Source organism: Bacillus rossius, chromosome 1, assembly GCF_032445375.1.
Source record: "Bacillus rossius redtenbacheri isolate Brsri chromosome 1, Brsri_v3, whole genome shotgun sequence".
NCBI classification, from domain to species: Eukaryota; Metazoa; Arthropoda; class Insecta; order Phasmatodea; family Bacillidae; genus Bacillus; species Bacillus rossius.
The window spans coordinates 242875133-242902979 of record NC_086330.1 but is presented as its reverse complement, the minus strand read 5'-3'; the positions used below and the strand labels follow the sequence as shown (position 1 = coordinate 242902979).

General features: G+C 37.4%; 1 protein-coding gene across 1 annotated transcript in view; it reads left to right on the top strand.

Moving 5' to 3' along the window:
• Window positions 1-27847, top strand: part of LOC134527427 (cobalamin trafficking protein CblD-like) — a 289969-nt gene that overhangs the window by 197692 nt on the left and 64430 nt on the right. The window contains exon 3 of the mRNA XM_063360102.1: window positions 16728-16879. Coding sequence (XP_063216172.1) covers window positions 16728-16879 — 152 coding nt within the window. The remainder of the gene's footprint in view (window positions 1-16727; window positions 16880-27847) is intronic.

Below are 27847 nucleotides of genomic sequence, written 5' to 3'. Positions count from 1 at the left end.
AGCTCGCCGTGGCGCACCTAGCCAGGTACCAGGTGAGACAGGTAACTAAAAATAAGGGTAACTTAACTTAAATTTGTATGGCTGATTTTTGTATATGTTTTATAGAATATTATTCTAAAGTAGTACCATAAGTGTCAGACACTTTCCATGGACCAAAACTTTGGTCAGACGCTTTAAAGTTAAAAAAAAAAAATCAACTTTATTTATTTTTACATGTCTGACTTTTGAATATGTTATTAAGGTAACTGTTATTAAGTTATATTTCATTGTTCAGACAAATTTTAATGACCCAACAACCCCCAAACACAAAAATTATCAGCCGGGAATATTAGCGCGAGAGCACTATGAATGCTATTTATATGTGTTTTAGAGTGAGTGAGACGTATAATAACTCGGTTCCCTATCTCTTACATCTATTAACTCACACAATGTCACAGTTCAATGGGTATGTTTCGTTCATGCGCAGTGCGCAACGTTTAGTATTATGTATACTTTGAGTCTACTGACGCACATGTGGTTGTTGTTTACGTTGTGTAATTTGTGAGTGATATTAAGTTATTAACAATTGTGAAAATTATGTAAGGAGAAGAAGATAAAAGAATGAAATGTACTTATTGTAAAAAAACTCATGACAAATTGGTATTATTTTCCGAAGATACATTAAAAAAAAGTATAGTTCTAAAGCAGCGATTAATACATAACCTCAAATATAAAGACGTACGTTTACCTATACCGGACGATTTGTATGAAAGTGGTTATCATCGGGAGTGTTATAATACTTTCACAGCTTTGCCAAAAAAATATTATTCTGCCACTCCTGTTAAACCAAAAAATGATAAAAAAAAAATTCATCCAGTGTTGTTGAAAACCCATCAGTGGCATCGACATCTAACGTAGAAAATAATTCTATTACTAATACTGATCCTTGTATACCATCTACCTCAGGTCAAGAAAATAATTCTATAGTTCCCAATTCAGATATAGTGTCTCACACAAGTCCAGCTAGTACTATTAATACAGCTGAACCGATGGTTATACCTGAAGCAGATGTTGAATTAGACGCAGTTGAACCAGTTTCATCTCTTTCTGACGAACCTTCTCTGTCGTCCGAATGTGTTGTTGATTCTTCCTCTCATAATATTTCATTTGAAAGTGATGTGAATAGAGACGAAAATAACGTATGTATCTATTGTGACCAGAAAACAAAAAGACATAAACTGAAGAGATTACCATTGCATGCGTGTGACAAAAACAATTTCTTAAAGAAATTGAGTGAAAAAGTAGAAGATTTACAGGAATTGATTGAGAAAGTGCAAGATGTAACAAATTCAAAAATATACTATCACAAAAAATGTCAATTAGATTACTCTTATAAAATATCATCCAAGAAGAATACAACTAAAACACCTTGGCATGATGTTCGTGAAGGCCATCAAGTTGTTTTTGATGAAATCTGTGATTTCATACAAGAAAATGTTGTAAAAAAAGGTCGTAGTTACTTTTTGACTTATCTGCACAGACACTACATAGATTTATTTAAAGAAAAAGTAGAGAATGCTGAAGAAATAATGGGGGATTTTGCTGTTCACAACTTGGAGAGCAAAATAGAAGGTGTATTTAAAAAAGATACCAGATTTATGAAACATTACAATAAAAAGTTACTTGTTCCGAAAAATGTTACTGTTATTGATGAGGAGTTCATACAAAATTTAAAAGATCAAGATCTTCTCGCTAAAGCTGCTTTATTTTTAAGGAAATCAGTATTGCAAGCTGAGAAAAATAAATTACCAAACAACATAACTGTACAGGACCTTCAGAACGGAGAAGTTTCAGTGCCAGAAGATTTAGCTAATTTCTACTCGACTCTCATTGCAGGAAGTAACAACAAAAGGAAAAAGAGTGTTAAATGTATTCGACAAGTTCAATCTTTGAGTCAGGATGCTGTATATGCTATCTTAAATGGTAAATCTAAAACATCAAAGCACATTCAGCTTGGAATGGCTTTAAAAAGCTTAACAAGTAGTCGAAAAATAATCGATATTATCCACCGATATGGCCATTGCATTAGCTATCCAGTGGTAGAAGAACTGGAAACTGAAGCTACCCGTTACACCTTGCAAAAATCGAGTATAGTTCCTGAAGCTATTAAAAGAAATTCAGATCTATGTGCTGGAGTTGCATTTGATAATTATGATAGGTTTGTAGAAACTAAAACTGGGAAGGACACGTTACACGACACTGTCGGTATAATTTACCAAAACGTGGACTTAAATACTTTACCTGAACCTGAGACTTCAAATTTGCCTTCTACAACTAGCGAAGAATCTACATGTTCAAAAAGAAGACGAGACAGAACAATGCAGGTGACTGAGGTAGAAGGTAGACCATACACTAAAAAACCCAAGATGACAGATGATTTACAAATTTCAATTCACGAAGCTCAAGAAACACTGCCTGTAAATTTACACTTATACAAGAATATTGATATAATCTGGATGCTAAGTCATGCTTATCAGTTACCAAATCTTCCAATGTGGGTTGGTTACAATTGTTTAATCACTAATAATGAAAACAAACCAAAGCAAGTGATTTCCTATTTAACTCCGATAAATTTATCACCCACGAACACATCGGTTGTTTTACAAACAATGGAGAAAAGTTTAGAAATTCATGATGAGCTTGGACAATCTTGTATTCAAGTAACTTATGATCTTGCAATAGCAAAAGTAGCTTTACAAATTCAAGCAACGGAAGCACCGAAGTTTGATAATCTTTTTATTCATTTAGGACCATTCCATATTATGATGTCATACTTTAAAGCTATAGGAAAATTTATAGCAGATTGTGGCTTATCGAACATTATGGTGGAAAGTAATTTGTTAGCTTCAGGGTCAGTTGCTGGATTTCAGGAAGGAAAACACTTCAATCGGTGTAAGAGGCTTCATCCATTGATGTCACTAGCTCTGGAAATATTACATTTCAAATCTTTTTTAGAAATTAATAATGTAGAAGTTACGGATGTTATGATTGAAGAAATTACACGTCTGCGAAATACTCCAATGTCATCTTTTACAATTGAGAATGAAGATTTGAAAGAACTATTAAATAACTATTGTATTTTCAAACAGCAAACTTTGAACGGTGAGCATGGAAAAACTCCGCAGTTTTATTTAATATATATAAATCTGGTCAATTATTATTTAACTTTATCCAGAAGTATTCGTATAGGAGATTTTGATTTGTTCAAGTATGTATTACCGAAGATCACGAATATATTTTTTATCTGCAACCAACAAAACTATGCTCGTTGGACTGTTAAATACTGTGCAAATTTATTAAATGTTTCGGAAACGCACCCTAATTTATACGAAGAATTTCAAGAAGGTTTTTTTGGTATTCGAAGAACTGATAAGCCTTTTTCTAAACAACCCATTGATCTTGTTCTTGAACAAACAATAAACGCTGATGCAGCTAGGAAACTCACTGGCATAGTACATTTTACACAATCTATTTCTGCGCGTCAACGATGGGCCCGAAGTCATGATATCAGGTCGACAATAATTAGCTCAGTGTATAAAGATTTAGGCCTAAAAAAAGAGCAAGATGTTTCGGCTGAGCTCACCAACCATGCTATTAAAATAATTCTAAGCAGTTGCGAAAATTTATCGACACTTTTGATTTATTTATAAATCCATTCAACTCACAAGCGCCGGAAGATCTATTAATCAATATATCATCGGGTAAAGCTGCGTCAGAGCCCGTAGAAAAATTTCTGCGTAATATTGAAAAAAATGGTGAAGCAAAACGTCGAGCGTTTATCGCTGAGTGTGAATTAGATACAGTAGAACCCTGTTATAATGTTTTTCAAGGGAGCACAAGAAAAAAACATTATAAGCAGGAAAACGTTATAAGCAGGAAATCTCAATTTAGCACTTAACAATGTTCGAGCTTGTACCAATGGACTCACCAAGCTATGTAAACAACTTTAATGTTAAAACCAAAGATAGTATACTTGATACATGAATTTTCTGAAACAAGCCAACAATTTTTCAACTTCATCTTGTTCCCTGGTTAAATTTTGTTTGTCTTTAAAGATACACTGCCACATTTTTTGTAAAAGAGTGAGAACGTCTACTCCTTCGCCACCTGAAAATGTTTAATTTTGGGATTCCTACGTATGAATGAAAAAAAAAAATTATTTGTAAGCAATAGAAAACACTTTTAGTTATGTCCTCGTTCAATGGTTGGCAACTTAAATATCGTAGGACTATGTACGTGCATCTGAATACCCACTGGAATGGCAAGGAAGAGAAGAGTTGACTAAGGGTGCCAACTGACACGTAACTATGAACATTGTGTACCTTCAGTATATTGCATAAAATTGTATTTTAACAAACTTCATGTATTGTATGGCAGTGATTTTAAACATAAACATACATAAAGGAAACTTTTGGAATAATTTGGTTTTAAAACATTTTTTCCCCATTTATTGAATGTTAGAAAGCAAACATTATAAGCAGGAAATTACACTATTTATCAACGTTATATGCAGGAAATAAATACATTGTCCTTATGGGGGAAATATTGGGACTTTAAAAATATGACATTATATGCAGGAACATTATAACAGGGTTCTACTGTATTAACAGATTTGAAAAAAGTATTCGCAAAACACCATTGGAAAATTTTACACTGGACTATTCAAAAAAGAAAAAAACAAAAATAGGTGGTAAAGTGCAACAGATAAGGATGCAAAGAGATCTTTTTGGGTGTATTCTTGGGATATCATTAGATTACAAAGTTGATATGAAAAACATTTTATCGTATCCTATTACTCCAATGCCTTTGTCCATGTGCCATACTGATGGGGCTATTTGTAAAACTCAGAAGTCGTCTTTGATGAAATCTTTGGAGAAAGGTTTAGAGCACAATGAGCCTGATCGAATAGATATCTTATTAATTGATGGTTTGTTTTTACTACACACGATGAAAAATGTCCCCAAAACTTTTGGAGCTATTTAAAAAAAAAATGCTTCTTATGATAACACAGCTCAAAACGATAAGATACGACATTTTTGATCAATATTTTTCTCCTTCGATTAAAGACTATGAAAGATCTCTTCACCAAGAATCTACTCGACTGGATTTCACCATTACTAGCCCCGATCAAGTTAGACCGTCTGATTTTTAAAAGAACTTAAAAATATCCATTTTAAACAGGCCCTCGTTAATTTCTTTATTCAACACTGGGCATCTGATGATGTAATACCATTTATGGAAAATAAACGGATATTTATCAATTTCAGTCAATGTCATTCTTACATCGTTGATAATAATAAGATTTTATCGAGTGTAGATGACAGTTTATCGTGTCCAGAGCATGAAGAAGCTGATACTAAAATAGTTTTTCATGTTTGTAATATTGACGCTCAAGCAAATTTTGTTATAAGATGTTCTGATACTGACATTGCGATAATTATGTTAGGACCTATGGATCATTTGAAAAATGATGATTCGAATGTATGGTTATATGCAGGCACCGGGAATAATCAAAGATACATAGATTTAACGAAGGTTTACGAGCACTTGGGACCATCTTTATGTAGAAGTTTGCCAGGATTTCACGCATTTACTGGATGTGACTTTAATCCCGCCTTTTTTAAAAAAGGAAAACAAAGACCATTTAATATATTAATGAAAAAATATGAATATCAGCAAGCTATTATGCAATTGGGAAATCCAGAGTTGTTTACAGATGAGGATATACGAAAAGATATTTTCAGTAAAATACAAAAATTTATCTGTGAAATCTATAGTGATCCAACTATACATGACGTTAATTCTGCACGGTATGAGATGTTTTTAAGTAATTACAGCGTATCTAACATTAACGAAGAATTCCATCCAAAAAATTTAAGAAATTTTGATGCTAGCAGTTTACCACCATGTAAATCTGAGTTATTTCAACAATTCCTCCGAGCTAATTACATTGCAAGCATATGGAATTATGCTCATCAGAAACAACCTACCACTTTCACTCCTGAAAACAACGGGTGGACTTTAGAAGAGAACCAGTATCACTTTCATTGGTTTGATGGTGACCAATTACCAGGAGATGTTAGTGAATCACTCCAAAAATCAGGTACTGTACTTTGACAAATTTTTAAAATTTTTTTTCTACCTGTACTTTCATGTTTTTTCAATTTTTTGAACTATTTTTTCCAGAAGAAGCTGCCAGCGACGATAATACAGCTGATGATGATGAAGATGATGACCCGAATGGACAATATCATGATTGGGCTAATGATGAAAATTCTAATGATTGTGACGATGATTACGACGATTAAAAGATGAACAAATACTTGCTTCAACTTTTCATAGCTCCATATTTTTTTATGAAATTATTTTATTTTATTCTTTCAACTGGCACTTTTTATAATTTAATAAAATGAAAATAATTTTTCATAAAACAGTATTACGCCGAATAAATTTTTTTCCCCAAATATATTTGCAATAAATTAATTAACTTATTTACTAATTAATGATTAATTTAATGTTTAAGTTTGGTTTATTGAAAAAGAGATGAGAAAATATTAAGTTAAAAACAGTAAGTACTCTAAAAATATTTAAATATTTAACTGTAAGGCGCATGCGCATAGTGCTCTCGCGCTAATATTCCCTGCTGATAATTTTTGTGTTTGGGGGTTGTTGGGTCATTAAAATTTGTCTGACCAATGAAATATAACTTAATAACAGTTACCTTAATAACATATTCAAAAGTCAGACATGTAAAAATAAATAAAGTTGATTTATTTTTTTTTTGAACTTTAAAGCGTCTGACCAAAGTTTTGGTCCGTGGAAAGTGTCTGACACTTATGATACTACTTTAGAATAATATTCTATAAAACATATACAAAAATCAGCCATACAAATTAAAGTTAAGTTACCCTTATTTTTAGTTACCTGTCTCACCTGGTACCTGGCTAGGTGCGCCACGGCGAGCTCCATAAACTCACAGGTATTCAAAGCACATGAGACACTACTGAGAACCTAAGGTTTTATCTATTCGAAAATAAGTTATGTCTTGGACTATAACAATTATTGGTGAAGCACAACTAAATTTGAGATTAAATTACAACACTAAATAACAAATGTTTAATTGCCTGGCTGGGAATATTTAGTACCTATAGATTAGCCCTAGTATTAGCTATTATTATAGACTACACCATAAAACAAGTGTACATTTTGGGTTTCAAACAGTAAATTACACTATTGGTACTCATTGCATAGAACACATTTTTGGCTAAGTGTTTGATGTGCAGAAAGTCCAGAACAGCTGATTGAATAACTTACGCACTATGGATAATTTACATTTTTATAGTAGTCCTATCTGGCTGCTGGCACTTTGGGGACGTAGTTTGTGGCCATCTTGCCAAAATGACAGCATCCACGCAGCAACTGGGTAATTTAGAAGAGCAAAAAGAGGTAGTCGGTAGCTGAGGGCTGAATCCCAACATAATTGAATAAAGGAAAGACTTGACCGCAGTAAAGTGGGACCCCACACTGTGAACACAAGTTTACACAATGAAGGCAGATTTAGTGAAGTGTAGGGAAGAAGTTAAATGAACAAAGGGAAATCACAAAAATAGTAAAGAAGTGAAAAAAGGAACGCTGGAGTTTCACTTACCATAGTGAGGAAGGCCCGACAATCAGCACATGATGTCGGTGCAACCGCGATCGCGGAAGAAACACATGTCTAGCAACCCAAACTAAAGTTTCTACAACACTACATGATATCCGATAGCACTCCTCATACAGAGGGAAACTCCTGAATCTGGGGCAACTAAATCCTAGTGTCACCCAGATTGTACTATAATTCGGCCCCAACCAACAGAAACAAGTTGTGAGAGCCCTGAAGTTCTGGACAACAGTCGGGCATAGACTCTCTCCAGATGAGGGGTAGTCCACATAATTAAAAGAACCAGAAGACTCATCGTAGCTAAGAAAAAAGGGGGCAAGGCTCTAACGGAGATTGGGAGGAGAAAACTTACCCGATTGGCAGTAGGCCAGGGAGGGATGTGGACGTAAATAAAATTAAGAAAAACGTGGTTTCGTCCATGTTTAGTAGACGACATCGGCAGATAGCGTGCCGTGGCATGCTGGTGATGTCTGGGAGGTGCTGCCCTCTGGCGGGTGGTACAGAAGTTATCTGCACTTAGTGTGCCAGGCATCCGAGAGGTGGTCGCCTGAGAGCTGAAAGGAGGCGTGGCTTGAGCCCACAGGAGGGGGGAAATGGAGTTAGGGTTGGACATCAAATCACTGCCCCGGGTACCTGGTTCTAGGTAGCACAGCGAAAAAACACGGGTTGGCAAGGGGTATGGAGGGGAATGCTGGCATTGTGGGAACTTGGCAAAAATGGCCTCACTGGCGTGCTCTGTTAATGGCGAACAAAATCTTCGTGCTTGACTGAAGATGCTGACTTCAGTCGTACTCTGAGAACGGGTCTCAGCCAGGGCACTTTTGGCTAGAAAAATTACATCTTTAAGTCTTTCTCAGAAGCAAGGGAAAATCGATGAGCCTTGCTGACCTAACAAGAGACTGCTGTATCATGAGCTTAAGGTGCTGGGAACACAAGTCCAGCAAAGTTTAAGTTGGATAAATATAAAAAATAGGAGGAGGTTTAATTTGAAATATTTGAATTATAGATGATAAGAGTATACCATATTTTTGAGGAGGATATAAAGAACGTGTATCTCAGATGTTGGACATGGTGTAGATTCACAAAATGGGCATAATGAGGGAGGCTGAAAAATACTGAGGAAGAAATGGAACTCTGTCCTTGAGATCTCAGTGGAAAATGGGGAATGTAAACCATTGTATATGAAAAATATGGGTATGATATCCCTGTACAAGAGAGTGTCCAGAAAAAACCATAGAAAGGCATAGGTACTTCGCCCGCATTTTCAGGAACTGAAGAACAAATAATAATTGAACATTTGCTCAAAATTTTTTAGCTGAACATAGGATCAGGTTGTCCATGCTCTGCAAGGTGATAAGTTTTACAGGCTGGAACAGAAGATACCTATGAGAGGAATTCTCATAGCCGGAACCCAAAAGATCAACACCTCAAAATTTCAAAGAAGAAAAATATTTTAATAGCAGATTAGTGACTTTAGCTAGAATAACTCTGACTGGTACAAGATAATTTTAAACTAATTATTAAATGTGTTGTTAAAAAAATATTTTAACTAACAAAAGCACTAAAATTTTAAATACTTAGAAAAATATAAACTCATAATAAATCATGTGATATATCTAGAGGGACAACAATCTTTATGTGAGCAATGGGATCTTTCATGGCAGGCACTAGGTTTAAAACTGCCTGAGAGGGGGCTTGAACAGAGGTCGTGCTTGAACAGAGGTCGTCCAAAGGTGAATGGTGGGAATGGAACCCAAAGAACACTCAGAAGAGTTCACGAGCTATTTCACCCAGAGGACTGAACACATTTTATAGCTAATGAATTTAGTGCTGCACAATAGCTAAGTGTGACCTATGTTCTACTTTTTAAACATATACAAAAATAAACCTTATGCCATCTGAAAGTCCAAAACTCCAAAAAAATTAAAATAACATATTACGAAACGTAAGCAGGGCCGCGGCATGTGCGGGTTCGTAGTCGGTTGGCGGCCCCGTACGACCACTGACGTGACATGACGTGCGCCTGGTATATTACAAGGGTCGCAGCTTCCCCTCCTCCGCCCCTCCACTCACTGTGTGACGCTCTGTCTCGGCGTCGCTAACCTGACACCTGGCAGCTGTGGGAATTCCGCCTGCGGTCGCACCAGCTCCCGACGCCTTCTTGATAAATCTGGTGTCAGGTCGCCGCTGGATGACGTGACTGGCCCGAGCTGCGCTCGTCACTTCTAGAAGTGGCGCCTGGGCCTATATAAGCCTGGGACGCCGGCCTCAAGAGGAGTTATCCTGCGGTGGAGTTTCCGGGGCGATAGTGCTGCGGGTTCGGCGGACGGCAAAGTCCCTGGACGAGGGTTCCAGGGTGAAGAGTTCAGTTCCGGTGCGATAGTCTGGGCGATAGTGTTGTGGGTGCGGCGGAGTTCCGGTGCGATAGTCTGTGTGATTGTGTCCCGGGTGCGGTGAGAGTCCCGAGCGAAGTTCCCAGAAAAGCGTCGAGTGGACCTCGGTGAAGGGAAGTGCGACGGCGGCGGTGGCGGCGGAGTGCGGCGACGGAGATCCACGAGGAGTGCTGCGGCGAGAGTTACGCCAGAGGTGTGGCCCAGCGGAGTGTGCGGTATGTAAAAACTGAGTGACTGGGGAATAAACATTTTTAAGTGTGATTGATTATTAGGCATTTTTAGAAGATTATTTGTTAGTGATGTAAATATTGGCAATCAATAAAACTGTATAGTAATAATCTTTAATTGGGCTATCCATTTACGAACCAAATAGTTTTACCTTGATGATTATTATTTCATTTTAATTATCCGTAACAATATTTATGAGGGCAAAAGTGAATATGAACTTTGGGGAGAGTACAAAAGAAAAGTATGAAATGTTGAAATCTTGTGTAGATAAATGTACAAGCTACAGTGCTCAAGTTTTGTGAACGCAACAGTACATCACGCTTTAAAAATTAATGTTCACAAAAAATTAAAAAGTTAAGAGAATTTTATAAAACAGCATTGCAAAAATTTTAAATGATTTTAAAATAATTTTTTCTAATAGGAATTATTCCCATAAAATGTGTTTATTTATTTTGAAAATGATTGATGCGGTAAAATAGCAGTTAACATTATGATCTCTAAACATGGATTTTTGTCAAATGTTATTTAATTACTTGGGAGGTCAAACAGATACTAAATAGTGAACTTTGTTTAAACAAAAAGGTACCTGTACAACCAGAGAAGCTCTACAAAGAAAACCTAGAACAAATGCGAAAGGAAAAGGAAGTAGGATAACTGTGATAACATAGTGACACTGACTCTTAAAGAAAAGAATGAGTAAACAGCTCAATATTTGATAGACTTGTATATAAAATTTAATTTACAGCGTAATTGCTGATTGAACAGCCAATTTAAATAAATGGCCGATTTAAATAAGTAGACTTAAATACCCGAAAAATAATCTCAGTGCCAGCTTAGCTGTTCTGCTGTCATTGTTTCCGCTGTGGATGAGCTAAGTATTTGTGTTGCCGCTCCAGATAATGACATACACTGTACACAGTTTTCTAAATGTTTTATTTTCCTACTAACAGTTTGAAAATCATCTGCTATGTTCGTTACGTGCTGTTGCAGTGCGGTGTTTAAGTTTGCGGAGTATGTGTCAGGAATTTGAACGTACTGATTTATTTGTGTTTCTGCTGTGCGTTTTGCAGTTTCTACGCACGTAGCTTCCATGTTAGTTATGTGTTGTAACTGTGCGACGGTGATCTTAGATTCTACTTTGTCTAGTATTTCTAGTTGTTGACGGGATAATTCTTACAATAAAAATTTAGCCTGCGCGTTTCGCTGACAGGACATTTCCTCAGATAACAATTTAGCTGGTACGTTTTGCTGAAGGGACATTTCCTCTGTTACCTTCGTGCGCTAAGATGCTAACGTTATATTAATTTGTGCAGTGACTGCATTTAATGTGCGCATCAAATCCTCCATGGAAATGCTATTTGTGTTTTCTCTAACTGGCTGTGATACTGAAACGGACGTGTTCATTTCCTCAATGCACAGGGGTTTGTGAGCAAGTCTAATTCCCTGACCTACCTCAATGACTTGTGCTAGTGTATATGCTGTGTTATTGCTCTCAACAAGGCCTATAATTTCTCCTTGGCTATTGCCGCTAGCTTCTTCCTTGTCGGAGCTTGCTTTCTTGTGTTACAAGAAGTACGTACTTACCTTCGTCGGCCATCTTGTCGTGCTTCTGACATACAAGACAATTACAAACTACACAAAATTATACTTCCAGGTACTCTAGTGTGCTGTGACCCTTGTCGAGCCGTCACGTATTGGTGCCAAACTGTGAAAATTGTGTTGAGCCCAGCGTTGGGCGACCTACGTGTGGTAATAGTTTTGTATATGTGACCCTGCGTTGGGCGACCAAACTGTAGTAGTAGTGTGAATATGTCTTGCCTCCCTCGGCGTCAGGTCAAGATGCTGCTGGTATAATTACCAAACTGTTTTCCCAGCTAGCACACCACTGAAGTTGTGAGAGTGTGAGATTAAATGTGTGATGTGTCCCTGCTTAAAGTTAATGTCAGTTTTATATAGTCCAATTAATATTCAATAAGATAATTGATCAACAAATGCTAAGTTTATTCAATTACTGGCAATGTCTGTATAATTCTAGATTGAATAATGTAAATATAATTTCACTTAGGTATTTCAATTAGACCTTAAGACACCTGAACAAAACAAAATGAGATTTTAATCTCATTTTTTTGTAAAACTGAATTGTTGTAACTTTGAAATATGATAGGGCAAGATGGTACACAATAAAATTGCCGTAACTAGCTGTGTGGAGTCAGGAGCAATCTTATTGTATCTGACAGACCTCCTGGTGTTACTCAGTACACTGGAAATTATATGGTTTTTCTGAAAATGCAACTACGGCGATGTCGATACCATCAGGAACTGGAACGAAGATCGGCGTCCCTCTAGGTCCAGAAAAGTTTATAGTCAAATTGGATCTTACCAAACATCAGAAATGTTCGTAGTGAAGAGCTGCAAATGTCATCTTGAAGCACAATATGGCTGAAAGTGACAGACGCGGATGTGTTTTGCCAATGCGTTGTAACTCCCTATCTTCTGACATACAAAATCAGAAAATGCTAACTCGAGACATTTAAGAAGATAGACCTATATCTAATTCAATTGTGAGTGACGAGCATCTTCTGCTACTCAAGTGGGCAACCAAGGATTTTGCCAGCCCTAGTCCGAGCAACGTCTTTCCTCAGCAGTCCCGAAGGCTTCTCTCTTAATTCCTTCAATCCAGAACTATTCTGTTGATTTGGTTGCTCACAACAACTAAAGAGCTGTAAGATTTTACAGTCGTTCCTCAATGGCAAGGCAGTTGGGAGATGAAATGAATAATAATAAAATATCAATGTGTGTGTAAAGCTATGGCAAAATGAATAACACTCCAAGGAATAATAATTCAGAAGATCCTGAAACTAAATAGGTATGGAAAGATGTTGTTTTATATGGTTGTCCTCCTAACATACAAAAATTATTAAATTAATTATGATTCATCACAAAATAATGTAAATTAGTTTAAAACAATTATAAAGATAATAAAACAAAAAAATGTAAATAGTCTGACTGATTACACTTAAAAACATTTAGATTGAATTTTTCCTGCCAGATTCAACATTCAGGCTCCAACCCATGGCTCAGGGAATTATAAAATTCTGAAACAGCATTTTCGTAAGCGTCTTGTGTTACAACATAACAAGAATTGAACGTAATATAAAGGCAATATTTACCTACACTTTATAGAAAGTAAATATTTAATTTCCTTTGATATTTATTTAGTTTATTTATATTTCATCTTATGTTTATTTGGACTCTATGAACAACCCAGACTGTAAATTTCTTTCATTATCGTTTGTCTATGTATTACTCTATGTTTATTTTAATTTTTAAATATTGTCAAAGTTAGCATAGCATTAGTATTTTGAATTAACAATTAATTTAAAGATGAACACGTCATAAATGTTAGTAATTTTATTATCTTTTGTTTTAAAAACAAACTAAAGAAAATCGTTTATTAGTGACAGAAAAATATAATTTTAGAACGAATGAAGACTTGATCGAGACAGCAGCTAAAATGCAACACATTTGGAATTGATTTATAATTTAATACATTTATTCGAGGATTGGAAATAATCTCTACTGCAAATATTAGCTGAGGAAGCTACGGAAGATTATACTCAGAGGTCAAGATTTTAAATAATTCTTTCTAAGAAGAGAAATCGTCGTAAATCAGTAATCAAGAGACCGCCTAATGCATTTACTATGCTATGACTACTACGAACATTGAATACCTTTTGTAATACGAAGAAAGAAGAATCCTGTCGAAATGAGAGGTCACAGTTCGAGCCTGGGAAGGATGAACGTCGCGCAGTCCAGTCCTGTCGCAGCCTATATTCGGAAGGACGGAGGTGTTACGGCGCGTATTCCTGAGGACGGAGGAGCAACACAACTACCGCAGTCCTTGACGTGTTGAACCAAGGAGTCACCGAGAGCCTACACTTCTTGTGGGTATCCTGCATCAAGGTTTGGTCCCTTACCCCATCGACCGAAAACTCGCCGTATAGAAGTTCCTGAACTAATTTCAGTTTAAGCGAAACGATCATTGTTTGACTGATCTAGACTCTTTAGTATTCTAACGAATATTCTCTGTTAAGAAAACATCTTTAACTTGTTCATCTTTAGATTCAGAATCAAATTCTGGAATCGCGATCCCGATCATGATAGTATAATTCAGTACAGATGGAATTTGGTAATGTAATAATGTGTTATAATCTTTTGCTGACAAGTACTCTTTGAATGTATGTACCCAGTGGTCCATGCTTTACAGGACTGATTTTTAGTTAATAATTGAAATCTCACTAATTTTACCTATCATTTTAATGTGTGACTTTAATTGTACGAAACTTACACTTAAATATTTAACATTTGATAATGAAAACACTCACTCAAGTGTTAATAGAATTGCTTGATGCTTGAAGTTGATAGTCATATCAGATTCCATCTGTAGCTTAGAATAAGTTAGTTTAAGGTAATATGTATTCATGTTAAGTGTTGTTTTGTATATGTCAAAGTGTATTGTCACCGTCACAACACGCACTACACATGAATATAGACAGTACATTTGGATTTTGATTACACTTTATTCCAAGGTCTAAAGTTACAATGTTATTATTTAACGTACCTTCAAAACACAGTACCTTGATTTTTACACTCAAGTATCGTAACACAATTCTTGATACTGGGAGAGTTCGGCTAGAATTGAGGAAATTACTAAATAAATTAGATAATTTCATTTTAGGTACTAGCTGACTCCACAGTACCAAAATGAGTGGTTTTAAAATCAACATCTTGGACACAATGTATTTTCTTGCTGCTTCATGGGAAATGCTTGTAAACGTAATTCTCTGGGTTTATTGTTTTTATTTTCAAAATTCATAAATTTATTTTTCAAGTAATTTTTTTGCTGGGGTCTTTGTGTGGGAAGGCGTGCTGACGTGATTCTCCTTCGTTTGTCCATGACTGAGGCTTTGTGTCACACGCTAGGTGTGTGAGTCACGGTCATGGGAGTGCGAGAAAGATACAAAATCGCTGCGTCGTGGGAACAGAAGTAAGCATTTCGTGGTAGCTTTTGTTGCTATGCGCCGTGATTGGCTGAAAATTATATCAGCGAGCCCAGGACACTGCCCGCACTAAGGAAAGGAAGGCTGTAAAGTTAGTCATTGTCCGAGCACCGGACCGAGCCGTTGTTCGGGCGGCGGGCCGAGCAGGCCGTGGCCGGGCGATGGCTCAGTGTATTATATAGTTTTTAAGTACATTTAATTTTTATTTGTTCTGTTGTGCTAAATATTTTGTGATTTTTAAATGAATAATTAAAACCAGGTAATACATAGAACATTGTTTATTAATTTCTTCTTTCTTCGTGACCTGCAACCTGTATTTTCCACTCATCACCTAATTTGAGCTAGCCGGAGGTGATGAGTAGTAACAATGTAGCTAATTAATTTAAACTATATATTTCCCTTTTAAGAAATTTGCCTTGTTAAGAATTTTGTAGTATCCAATACCTTGAAAATCTTCTTTGCAGGGTTTAACTGTATTTAAGTAGTTCTTTAAATGTATCTAATAGAATATAGTCCTTCCCAACAAGCAAGTAATTTTTATACAGATGGTATTCAAAATATCTCTAAGGGGCTTCATAATTACATAGAAACATTTATAATTTCTTTTAATAAGACTGACAGGTTACATTCCTTTCCAAATAGTGAGATTTTCAGAATTGGAATAAACGTGTTCAGCATGCAGTTATTACCTTTGTGCAAAAAAAAAAAAACAAGCTCAACTACCAAGTAATTGTATTGCGGTCACTCTATATCATAGTCTTGAGTTTCACAGACACAGCGAACACGCAGGGAATGACGGAAGTGATGAATAAGTGATGTTGGTTGGGCAAATTTTTGGAAAATTATATGATACAAAATGAATAATTTCTTATTCTATAATTATGCAGGACAATTCTTTCAGTTCTATGTTTCTTCATATCCTATATAATACAGGATGGTTACCAACCGTACAAAGATCTTTAAAAAAAAAACTCAAACCTTTTATCACTAACTCAAACTACTTTGTCACGTGAGTTAGGGCCTTACAAGGAGCTGAAAATACCCTAATGAAAATAACTACAATTTTCTCCATCACCTCCACATCTGTTGTGCTCAGAGTTCCAGTGATAACTCTTGCACAGTGCAGTCTCACCAACTTTCCCCTCCCTCGCGAAACCTAAGCTGCTAGTTCTGTAAGACAACTAGAAACAAATAAAACCACTGTCAGATATAGCTAGTATACATTATATATTTTAATGGTACATTTTTTTCATACAAAATAAAACTTAAGCAAAGCATAAATTTACTGACAACTTAATGGACATTGCCTGGTCCATAAGAGTGGTATGTTTGGTGGTTTGATTGTAGAATACAAGAATGCCTTTGCCTCAAGTCCCAACTGGGAGCTGCTGATGCCGCCGGGCTATAGGTTCTACTTGCCAGGGGGCGTCGGCCCCGCATGGCAGAACACAGCAACCACGCTCAACCTGGATGACTTGCAGGTTACACTTTCCTTCCAGGTGCGTTCACCAGTTTGGTTTTGTCTACTGGCCTGATTTCAGTGCCTTAATAAGTCGTTTATGAGCTGATAAACCTAAATAAAATAAGTGATACATCAAGTTTTGGTATGATGAACAGCACATATGAACTCTTAATATTCAATCGGCATTTTCAAGGCAGAAAGATGTCCCAGCAGTGACACCCATAGATGATTTCAGCCTCAAAACTGATCATTGTTGTAGGGCCATGGCTGTTCGGTTGGCCAGGTTGGTTTCTGATGGAAGTCAAAAGCGGATAGTTCGTAAGTGAGAATTAACAAATTTATGATTTCTAAATGTATTTCACTTTCACTCTTAGAATTTCTCACAACTGCCCATGTTCACTCTAATCCTGTGGCTTGTTCCTGCCATTTACACACGTCCATCACATACAGCTCATCACAAAACATGCCCGCCATCCTACTATCAACATATAATACACTCTACTATATCATTACTTAACACTCTTCCCTCTTAAGTTACTACTCTATAAACATGTCATTGTATCACATGCCAGTTAGGTGTTCCGTTCCTACACTGAACTTCTACTGCTGTGTCCGGTTGTGTGAAACCCCAAGATGGATTTGATCGTGGACTCGACTCTTCCTTGTCTGTTTCATGCTGCTCGTCATTCTTGACCCCTGCTGACCATATGTCTATTTGTTGACTCTCTGTTGGAAGATCTTGCACTGGCCACACAAACCTTCTGTGCTCTACATCAATCTCCACCCAGTCACGTTGGTATCTCTGAGGATCTGTCGCTCCATACAAGTTCTCTATTGACCTTGTTTTTGGAATGGACGTCCCTTTTCTATGTGATAGTTGGTTCAAATGTCACCTGTATGATTTTACGTTATCATCAGCCACTTCAAACACCAGTCTCTCACACAATACCCTTTTTACTCCTGACCGACACTTTTCATTCCCGCTGTAGCTGCAGAACAGCAGTGGATTGTTAATGTAGAGCTGTTGCAACTCTGATCCTTTGGGAGTCTCTTATAATGACTGGGTCCCCATTGCGCATGTCTGAGGATGAATCTAATTGAACGCCATTCTCAGTGGCCTTCCCATTTACCTTTCAGTTGGAGTGGTTAGTGTTCCTGAACTTGCTGATTTACGAAGAGCAAAATGTGTCCTAGCTCACACTTGTCTGCTAGTTACACAGTTTATTTAACTACCCTTTTACTATCTGCACCATGTGTTCAACTTGCCCGTTTATTGATGGATGGAATGGCACTGCTTGAATAAGTCATGCCGTTCTTTTTTTGCAAACAACTTAATTTCTCACGATAAAAGTTTTATCGTTTTCCAATACTATACCTCCAGAATATTCCTCTTAACTCTGTAATCATTTCAGCAGTTGATACTGATGGTACTAACTTCACCTCGGGCCATTTGGTGTGTGCATCCACGAGTATCAAAAACATCGTGGGGTCCGAATAAATCTACTGGCAATCTGATCCAAGGATTTTCTCTGTGAGGCCAAGGCTTCTGTTAACTTAGGTGGATTATCTCCAACCCTTTGGCATTCACTACACTGTCCCACTTACTGCTGACGTTGTGATTCATCCCAGGCTACCACATGTAGCTCCTTGCCACTGATTTGACTGTACAGTATTATCATGATCTCCATGCAGCATCTTCATGAGACCGTCCTACACCACTGTACTGTACCTGCTACCCAACGTTCCCACAATAACAACCTTTAAGGGCAGTCATTTCAAGACTTAAATTTTGGCTACTACGCTCAACAAGAATTTTGCTTTCAGGCCAATCAAATAGCACATTTTTCTTCACCTTAGTGAGAACTGGATCTTTATCTGTCAATATAGCTAATGTGGTAGTCTCAATAGGAGAATTTGGTAAAGCTTCCAGCATTACGTCTCTTGCCACTGTGATGTTAATCTCTGAATGTGGTATAAGAAGTCAACTCAGGCACCAGCATGTCCTATCCATGTACCTTATTTATGAATGATGTGATAATCGTACATAGACAATTGCAAGGCCCAACATAACCACCCCAGTGATAATATATCAGTAGTCTGCTTATTGGGATCCAAAAGCTGAACAAGTAGCTCATGATTTGTGACTACGGTGAATGGCCGTGCTGTCACATACTGCCGAAACTTTGTTACCCCAAATTTTTTTCCCCGTGTTTCTGTAGGGCCTTTAATCCAAAAGCAATTGGTGCTTCACTTCCATTCTCTGTGACATGGGTCAACACGGCACCAAATACATATTTTGAAAAATCGCATGTTAATACAATAGGTTTCTTTTAATAGTAATGCATGAGCACAGCCTCTGAGATCTTTAACTGCCCTGAAAGCCTTGTCAAATATTTCTGTCCATTCTCACACCTTCCTGTGGTCCAGCAATCGAAAGGTTCCAGTATGCTCATTTTAATCAGACAAGAATCTCTTATAGATGTTCAGCATGCCGAAGAAAGACTGTACATAATTCTTTATTAGTGGTAGGTTCTGGGGCCAATTGGATTGCCTGCACCTTATCAGTTTGATGTATACCAGTGCTGTCTTCTCTGTAGCTTAAAATTGTTACTGATGTCGCAAAAACATACTTGGGCCGCTTAAACTGAGGCCCTGCCGCCTCGATTCTTTGAAGCACATGTTTCACTCGTAGCCAGTGCTGTTCTTAATTTAGTCCCATAGTTAAGGTATCGTCCAGCAGAACTACAACCACAAAAATTCCTAACAGCAAGGTTAACATCAAATGCTGGAAAATGGTTGGTGCATTACAGACACCAAAAGGCAACCGTTTTACCTTACATAATTCTTTCATATTATTTACTGTTAAGAATTTTGCTATAACCTCATTTATAGCCACCTGCAAGTAGACTTCTGCTTAGCCCAGCTTTGTAAACACTTTCACACCTGATAAGTTTGAAAATGCCTTGGTTATGTTGGGTAGGATGTAAATATTGTTTACACATACTGCATTGACATTACACTTGTAGTACTCACAAACATATTCACTCTTCCGTCAGCCTAGTGAACTGTTACTAATGGTGTTGCCCTCTCTGAATAAGCCATCGGTTCAACTCTAGTTCAACTTTTCTCTGCCAAAGCACACACTAAAAAACAGCTTTTCCGAAATATTAGTTTGACTTCTAGTACTTCTACCCTCACCAGCGGCCCCAATTAGTGACTCCATTCCACATCATCAAATACCCTTGAATGTTCACTTATCACTTCTGCTGTTTTTTCCATCTACAAGTTGTATACACTTTCAATCATTATTCCTAAGGAATTATTAAGGGCTCCATTCAAGTACAACCCAGACTCGGACCAAGAACCTTAATCTGGCTGCTGCTGTTCCTGTTCTCACATTTATATCTAATGACCCCAGCACTTCCAGTTTTTCCTGTGACCATGTGTGGAGCACTAATTGAGCACCTTGCAGCACTGGTTCTTCTGGTCATAAATGTGTGACCCTCACTGTGTCCAACCATATTTCCCTTTTGATTGGTGGTCAACGTTTTGATGATCCTGTACACATGTTGTAAAGCTGTATACTGCTGCATTAGAAGAGTCGTGATCGTCTGCCGTGCTCTAATTAGCACTACCCTGCCCATCTTTGGACATTTTGGGTCCACCCCTGCTGATTCTTCCTCTTGATGCATGATTGCTCTAAGTGATTTTCGTTTAGAACCTCATCTTGATGTCTGCAACCTTGTAGATAATGCCAGTCATTGCATTGCTAGCAGGATTGTGGCTGCTTTATCACTTGCTTACTTCCAATCACCAGTCTGCTGCTTCTGTTCTGGTGCATTCCTCTCTGGTGCATGCTTGCGTACCTTTAACCCAGACACTGCCCCCACTAAGACATTCACCATTCCTTGCACATTATGATTTGCTGTTTTTCCTGCTGTAGCCAAATCTACAGCTTTGTTATGAATCAGCTTAAACATAGAAAACATGGTATGCTGCTCTACTTGATTCTGCACCCGACATACGATTCAATCCCTTAACATTCTCTCCAGATGTGTGGAATTGCAATAGTTGGAAAACCACCGCAGTTCCACCACGTACTCTTCTGTTGATCATGCTTATTAAATTTATTAGTATCCACAATTTCACTTGGTTTGGGCTCAAAATAAATTGCCAAAAGCCTTAAGACATCTGAGATAATCATTTCGCATATGTTGCTTTTCGTGACACCAACGATGCTACCACATTATACAGCTCAGTACCACATACTGTATAAATTGGCCTTCTGCTCATCTTTGTCTTCAACTTTATTTGCCACAAAATAAAACAGTAACCACTAAGCATATATCTACCATGTATATCTTCAAAGCACAAACTCTGTGAACGAGCTAAACAAAACCATTTGAGGCTATCAGTGACCCATAACTTCTATCCACACTACACTCTCAATTCCTCAACTAATCATATTGCTGAATTGCATAATTCGTTTCCCTCGCCCCCAGGGGTGTATTTCACCTTTACCTATATCATTTGTCACAATTGCCCATGTTCACTCTAGTCCTGTGGCTTGTTCCTGCCATGTACACACGTCCATCACCTGCAGCTCATCACAAAACATTACCGCCATCCTACTACCTACGTATAACTACTATACCAGTAAACAACAGTGTGCAATGCTACGAGCCTTGTGAAGAAATGTGCCAAAATGTTACAACAAGCGTAAAGATAGAGTTGATAATTAATTTGGGACTGCAGCAGTGCATAAAGTATATGAATTTATAAATGAAATTTAAACCTGGCATGAATTGACAAACCAGAAAATTGAAAAATTCTAGTTGCTAAGTAGGTAGAGTAAAACCTCATTGGTAAAAACCTTGTTAATTCAAATTGATTACTACTAATACTAAGTGTTTTCAAGGTCCCTGGAAAAAAATCATAGGCTATGAGGAATATTCTTCCTTTATTCATTAGACTATGATATAAATATGGTTTTATTATTTTCCAAATTACCCTTTGCAAATTTGAATTCTATCTCTATGATAATATTCAAATAAACTGTGTTTAACTTTTTGGCATACAAATATATATGTGATTTAAAAATTTTGTTGAAATTTAAGTAAAGTAAGTAATTATATATATTTTAAAATTGTATTATTATTTTAGTGGATGTGTTTTATTACTAAAACGAGGGTCTAAGATTCCTCACAGAAGTTTGAAGTAAGGTTTTTTAATGAATTTATTTAGGTATATATAGAGCCCAAAATTATAATTTGTGACATAAATTAAGCAGAATTTCTTTTCTTAAATTTTTTTTTTCTGTCATTGGTGACTGAGAAAAAGCTGATAATTCATGTTACCCTGTGAGACAGTTTGAAATGTTAAGTGAATGATGACAGTCGTCTAGACTGTCCTGTTTTGATATTGCTCCAGTAAATTAGATTTTTTGATTGGGAAAGAAGATAAATATTGATCAAAAGATAAATAATGTTACAATTGAATAATGTGGGGAAAGAACTGAGTTTGTAAGGGAAAGGGATAGTCCAATTAGGTTTTATCAAAGTTTTATTGATTATTAATATTTACATTAATAATAAGTGATCATACTTAAAAATGTCTAATCACCAATTACTTACACTTAAAATGTTTATCCTCAAGTCACTCAGCGTCTGTCAAGTTCCACAGTCTGCACTGCTCACTGGGCCGTACTCCTCGCGAAACTTATGCGGCACACCTCATGAAACGGTCGCCAACTCTCATCGCACTCGCGGCACTCACCGTTCCTCACCGTCGCGAGACTCTGTCATCCCCAAAAAATGCTGAAGATGCCTGCGTCGCTGCTTAAGTAGTCTGTGGTGCCCTTCTCGAATCGATGAGGTAGCCGCCGCGAGTCGTTTCATCCCGGGCCGACCCAACGCCCGAACAGTCCAGAAGCTAGGCGTCGCTTGCTCACGCGGCAGCCCGTGGAATTCCCAAGGCCGCTCAATGATAGATAACGGCGCCAAGGCAGGACGATGCGTGTGGAGCGGAGGGAGGAGGGGGATAGCAATTACCCTTGTAATCCGGCCAGGCACGCACGTCACTGAACGTCACGTGACACTGCGCATGACACCAGTTGCCTGGCTGGGCCAAAAGCCAGCTCTTCTTTGCATTTCTGAATCTCTTCTTGATTCATGTTCATCACTTCTCGGCTATTCTTCAGCTCTTCATGGCATTTTGCCTCTCTCTTTGGTCTGTCTTCATTTCTTCTTGTTCAATCTTCAATACTTTATAACCCATCTTCATCACTTCAGTGCTCTTCTTCAGACCTTCTTTGATCTTCTTTTCCTGGCTGTTCTTCCCTTGGGTGTTCTTCTCTTGGCTGTTGTTCTCCCCTTGGGTGTTCTTATCTTGGCTGTTGTTCTCCCCTTGGGTGTTCTTATCTTGGCTGTTCTTCTCTTCTTTGCTGCTATTCTCCTCTTGGCTTATCTTCACTTTATCAATATTAAGTATCATGGCATTCAGCTCCACTTGTGAGTTTTCCATTTCATTCTTCGTTTCATTCTTTCCCTCTACTTGTTTGTATTAACTCTTCATGGCCATACTAGCCTCTCCTTGGTGGTCCAATATTTCACTATTAATTTCATTCCTAATGACCTCCTGGTTACTCTTCATCTCTTTCTGAACAACCTTCGTCACCTCTAGGCTATTATTTGTCTCTCTCTTTGTTTCTTCATGGTGGTCCGTACTCTCCTTTTCACTCTTCACTTCTATCGCAAAGTTCTTCATACCGGTTCTGATTGCCCTCATGTCATTCAAAATTTCTTCTATGGCAACCCTTAACTTCTTGAGATCAACCATCTCTCTCTAAAACTTTTACAAATAAACTAAATAAGTTTTTTCAATTAATGCTATTAATAAAATAATAGCCTAATCTTCTAATTAAATTAACAATAACTCAATTAAATTCACAAAACTAACACTTACTACAGTATACTAGTTCTTAACACTAACATTATTCTGGAAAAAATAAATTCAATTTTTTTTCTAAATTTTTATATAAATTATGTAACTGAATCCTAAATTTGTTAATTAGGGGCTCAGTTCACATCCACACCAGCTAAATGGTGGTATAGGGATATACATATTAAACTTAAATAGGAGCAATTTCATAAGTTGTAACCCTTTCAAATAAATTTTGAATTGTAGATTTCGTAATAACAATGTCTGGTATTAACAGTGAATTAATTCGCTGGTGAGTAACACATAGACTCAGTGTAGCCAACCCTGGAGAAGTGGAAAAATTCATTGTACATAAACATTATAGTAACTTAATGTTAAAATTAACAGTAAATGTATGAGAACCTAATTATAAAAATAAACTTTTGTAAGTAAAAGTACCTGCTAGAATATTGCGGAAATGTATATCATGGGAGATGTGGTGGTTGAGTGGTCAGAACACTCACCTCCGGGTCAATCCATTTCAAATCATCCAGGGATCTACACCCCACCCCTCAGAGTTTCTTGAAATTTTTTTTACAGCACCTATGAACAAATATAACAACGTGTGTGTTTTATTTTGGCCAAATTCGTTTTAGTTTTTATTTTATAAGTTTTTTAGAAAATGGTGCATTTTAACTGATCTGTTATTTGAGGTGCAAGATGAAAAAGGCACTTTTCAGTAAAAATCTAATTGTGAAGTTATTATTTAATACTAACTAATGAGTTTTACAATTATTACTTTAAATTTAATCAGGGTTCCAAAAATCAGGTTAAAAATAACATTTGACTCATATTTAACCCTGTTTTCACTCTTTAAAGTTGGCGCTCTGTAATTTTTTTATCTGTACAGCGATTTCCGTAAATGTTCATAACTTTTTTCTGGCTGATCCAATGAGGCTGAGAAATGTCTCATTTGAAAGAGGATGAAAAGTACTATAATAATATAAAACAAAATTCATGGGTATATGATATCATTCGATAAAAAGGGAAAAACATATTATATTGCTGAAAAGATGCATGTTAGCTGTAAATCGTTATAAAATCAATTGTTAGAACAATTATATTAATTTTATTATTGCACATAACAAATAGCTTATACACACTAATAGGCTAATGAAACTAATCATATACAGTTTTAATTTTGTAAAGGTTACTACTTAGGATTTTTAGGTAACATTCAAGTGTCGAGTAGGTAGTTAAAGTGTGTTAAAAATTATAGGTATTAATAAAGTTATTTAATTTTTTGGCTTACCTTTATTGTTGATATGAAACTTAATATTTCCTTGGCCAGGCAGCATTAATGTTTTTAACACTTTTTTTTAGAAAGACTGAACATCATTCGTCCAACTTGAGCACTTAATTGTGGAACATCTATGGAGCAAATTATGTTTATAAAAGGGACCAAGCACTTATCCTCTCTTCCAACATTTCGATTTTCTGGCCAAAAAAATGTCTGATGACTAGTGAGGGTGCATAAAATTGATATAAGCATCTTTATTGTCATCATCAAGCTCCAAAATGAGTCCAATGAAGCACTTATCTTCATACGCACAGCCTATGTAGGTATTTGGTTGGAAATTTGGAAGTTCTAGTTTTTGCGATAAACTATACCTCGATGAAAAATCTTTGTCACTGCTTATCCGTTTTGCTGCTATTACAGTATTAGATAGTGGTTGGAAAAAATGGAAAGATCTTGTGCCAGGTACAGTTTTATGTTCACTAAAATGCTGAGTCAACTTTGGTTCTACATTTTCTACACTATCTATATTAATGAATTGAAATATTATTTTTGAAAAGTATTTGCTACAAAACTTAAACATTTCTTCTGGTGTGCAAATTTGGTCTTTATATGGTCTTTGGAGGTTGGCTTTTGTAACAGATCGTTTAACTGAGCCACCTATACCATCGCAAGCACATTTTCCATGGCTTGTGGCATGAAAAGTCCAGGAAGCTTTTAGACTCAAATCTGCTTCATGAAAACAAAGATTGATTAAACTCTTGAAATTTTTGTATTGTGCAGCACAGCCATCTGTGATGTATTCTACTGTTACTTTTGGTTGTTTTGCTTTCATGTAACTGGGGGAGGGGGGGGGGACTGAAAGCTGCTTCACAGCTGCCTGGTTTGTTTCAGCCTGCCCCTGTCTGCCTGGCAAACCCCCCCCCCCCCCCTCCTTCCCACCAAGCATTTTTTTCTATGGTCATGTGACTAACTGGCAAGGGACTGAGAAGAAATAATAACTTTCCACCAAAGGAAAAAAAATTAAATACAAGGAAGGAGGGAGAAGGGGGCCTCTCCAGTAGATGGAGAAATACATGTGTGCTGGGAAGGGGAGGGGGGCAGTGCTGTAAGGTTTACATTCCAATATCTGAGAAAAAATACAAAGACTTCTCTTGTGCTCAGAATTCTACTGAAGGCAAATATATGGTGCAATCCAAATTCGAGGGCTCTTAGCATGAAAAGGATTATCCAGGGGTTTTACGAGGGTTATTTTTTTTTCAACCTCTGATCATTTTTAATTAAAAAAATGAATGAATTGGGAAATTATTTTAATGTCAAAAGAAACGTACATCTTTACTCTATTTTTCCATATAATCACCGTGCAGATTGAGGCATTTGTCGTACCGATGCACCAGCTTTCCAATACCCTCTGCATAAAATGATGCCTCCTGTCTATTCAGCCACGTTTGAACAGTGCTCTGCAATTCATCATTGGTGTTGAAGCGTCGTCCTCCAAGCCACTTTTTCAACGTGGGGAAAAGGTGATAGTCACTCGGTGCCAAATCCAGACTGTAAGGAGGGTGATCAAACACTTCCCATCGAAATCTTGCAAGGAGTTGTTGTGTTACGGCGGCACTATGCGGTCGGGCGTTGTCATGAAGCAAGACAACACCAGATGTCAGCATTCCTCTCCGCGTGTTGCGTATCGACTGTCTTAGCCGTCGTAGTGTGGCGCAGTATGCAGCAGCATTGATTGTTGTCCCTGGTTCCATGAAATCAACCAGTAGCACACCTTGGTGATCCCAGAACTCTGTAGCCATCTGTTTCTTGGTGCTGAATGTCCGTTTGAACTTTTTCGGCTTGTTTGGAGAATAGGTGTGCATCCACTGTTGTGATTGAAGTTTTGTTTCTTCATTATCGAAATGAATCCATGTTTCATCACCTGTCACAATTTGAGTCAAAAAGTGTTCACCATCGTCTGCATAACGCAGCAAAAACGACAAGGCTGATGCCATTCACCGCTCCTTGTTGATGTCAGTCAACATCTTGGGTACCCATCGGGCACAGATTTTCCTGTATCCGAGATTGTCTGTAACAATGGCGTATAGGGCTGACCTTGAAATGAGCGGAAATTGTTCAGACAGTTCTGAAATCGTGAATCGATGTCTCTCACGAACAACTGCATCAACTCTCTGAACTGTTTCATCTGTTGCTACCGACCTCCTTGGCCGCCTTCATCATGAACATCAATACGGCCTTCGCGGAATTTCCGACACCACTCTCGCACAACGCCATCGCTCATAAAGTTTTCACCGTACACAACACTCATTCGGCGATGGATTTCTGCTGCAGTGTGCCCTTCTGCCTGTAAGAAACGGATGACTCCACGCAGCTCTCATTTCGCCGTACAATTTATCGTTGCAGGCAAGTTGACATACCCATAACCAAGCTTCAACTGAGGTGTGAGTTGGCCGCTCCACATGGTTGGTGGAAGGGGGTAAACACTACGAGGCGTGTCGATGCGTGTACGAGCGATTAGGGTATCGATTAATGGGCATTCCATTGAGAAATGAAACTGTAATCACACTGCAGGGCACTGTTAAAACGTGGCTGAATAGGCAGGAGGCATCATTTTATGCAGAGGGTATTGGAAAGCTGGTGCATCGGTACGACAAATGCCTCAATCTGCACGGTGATTATGTGGAAAAATAGAGTAAAGATGTACGTTTCTTTTGACATTAAAATAATTTCCCAATTCATTCCCGTTTTTTTATTACAGCTGATCGGAGGTTGAAAAAAAAAATAACC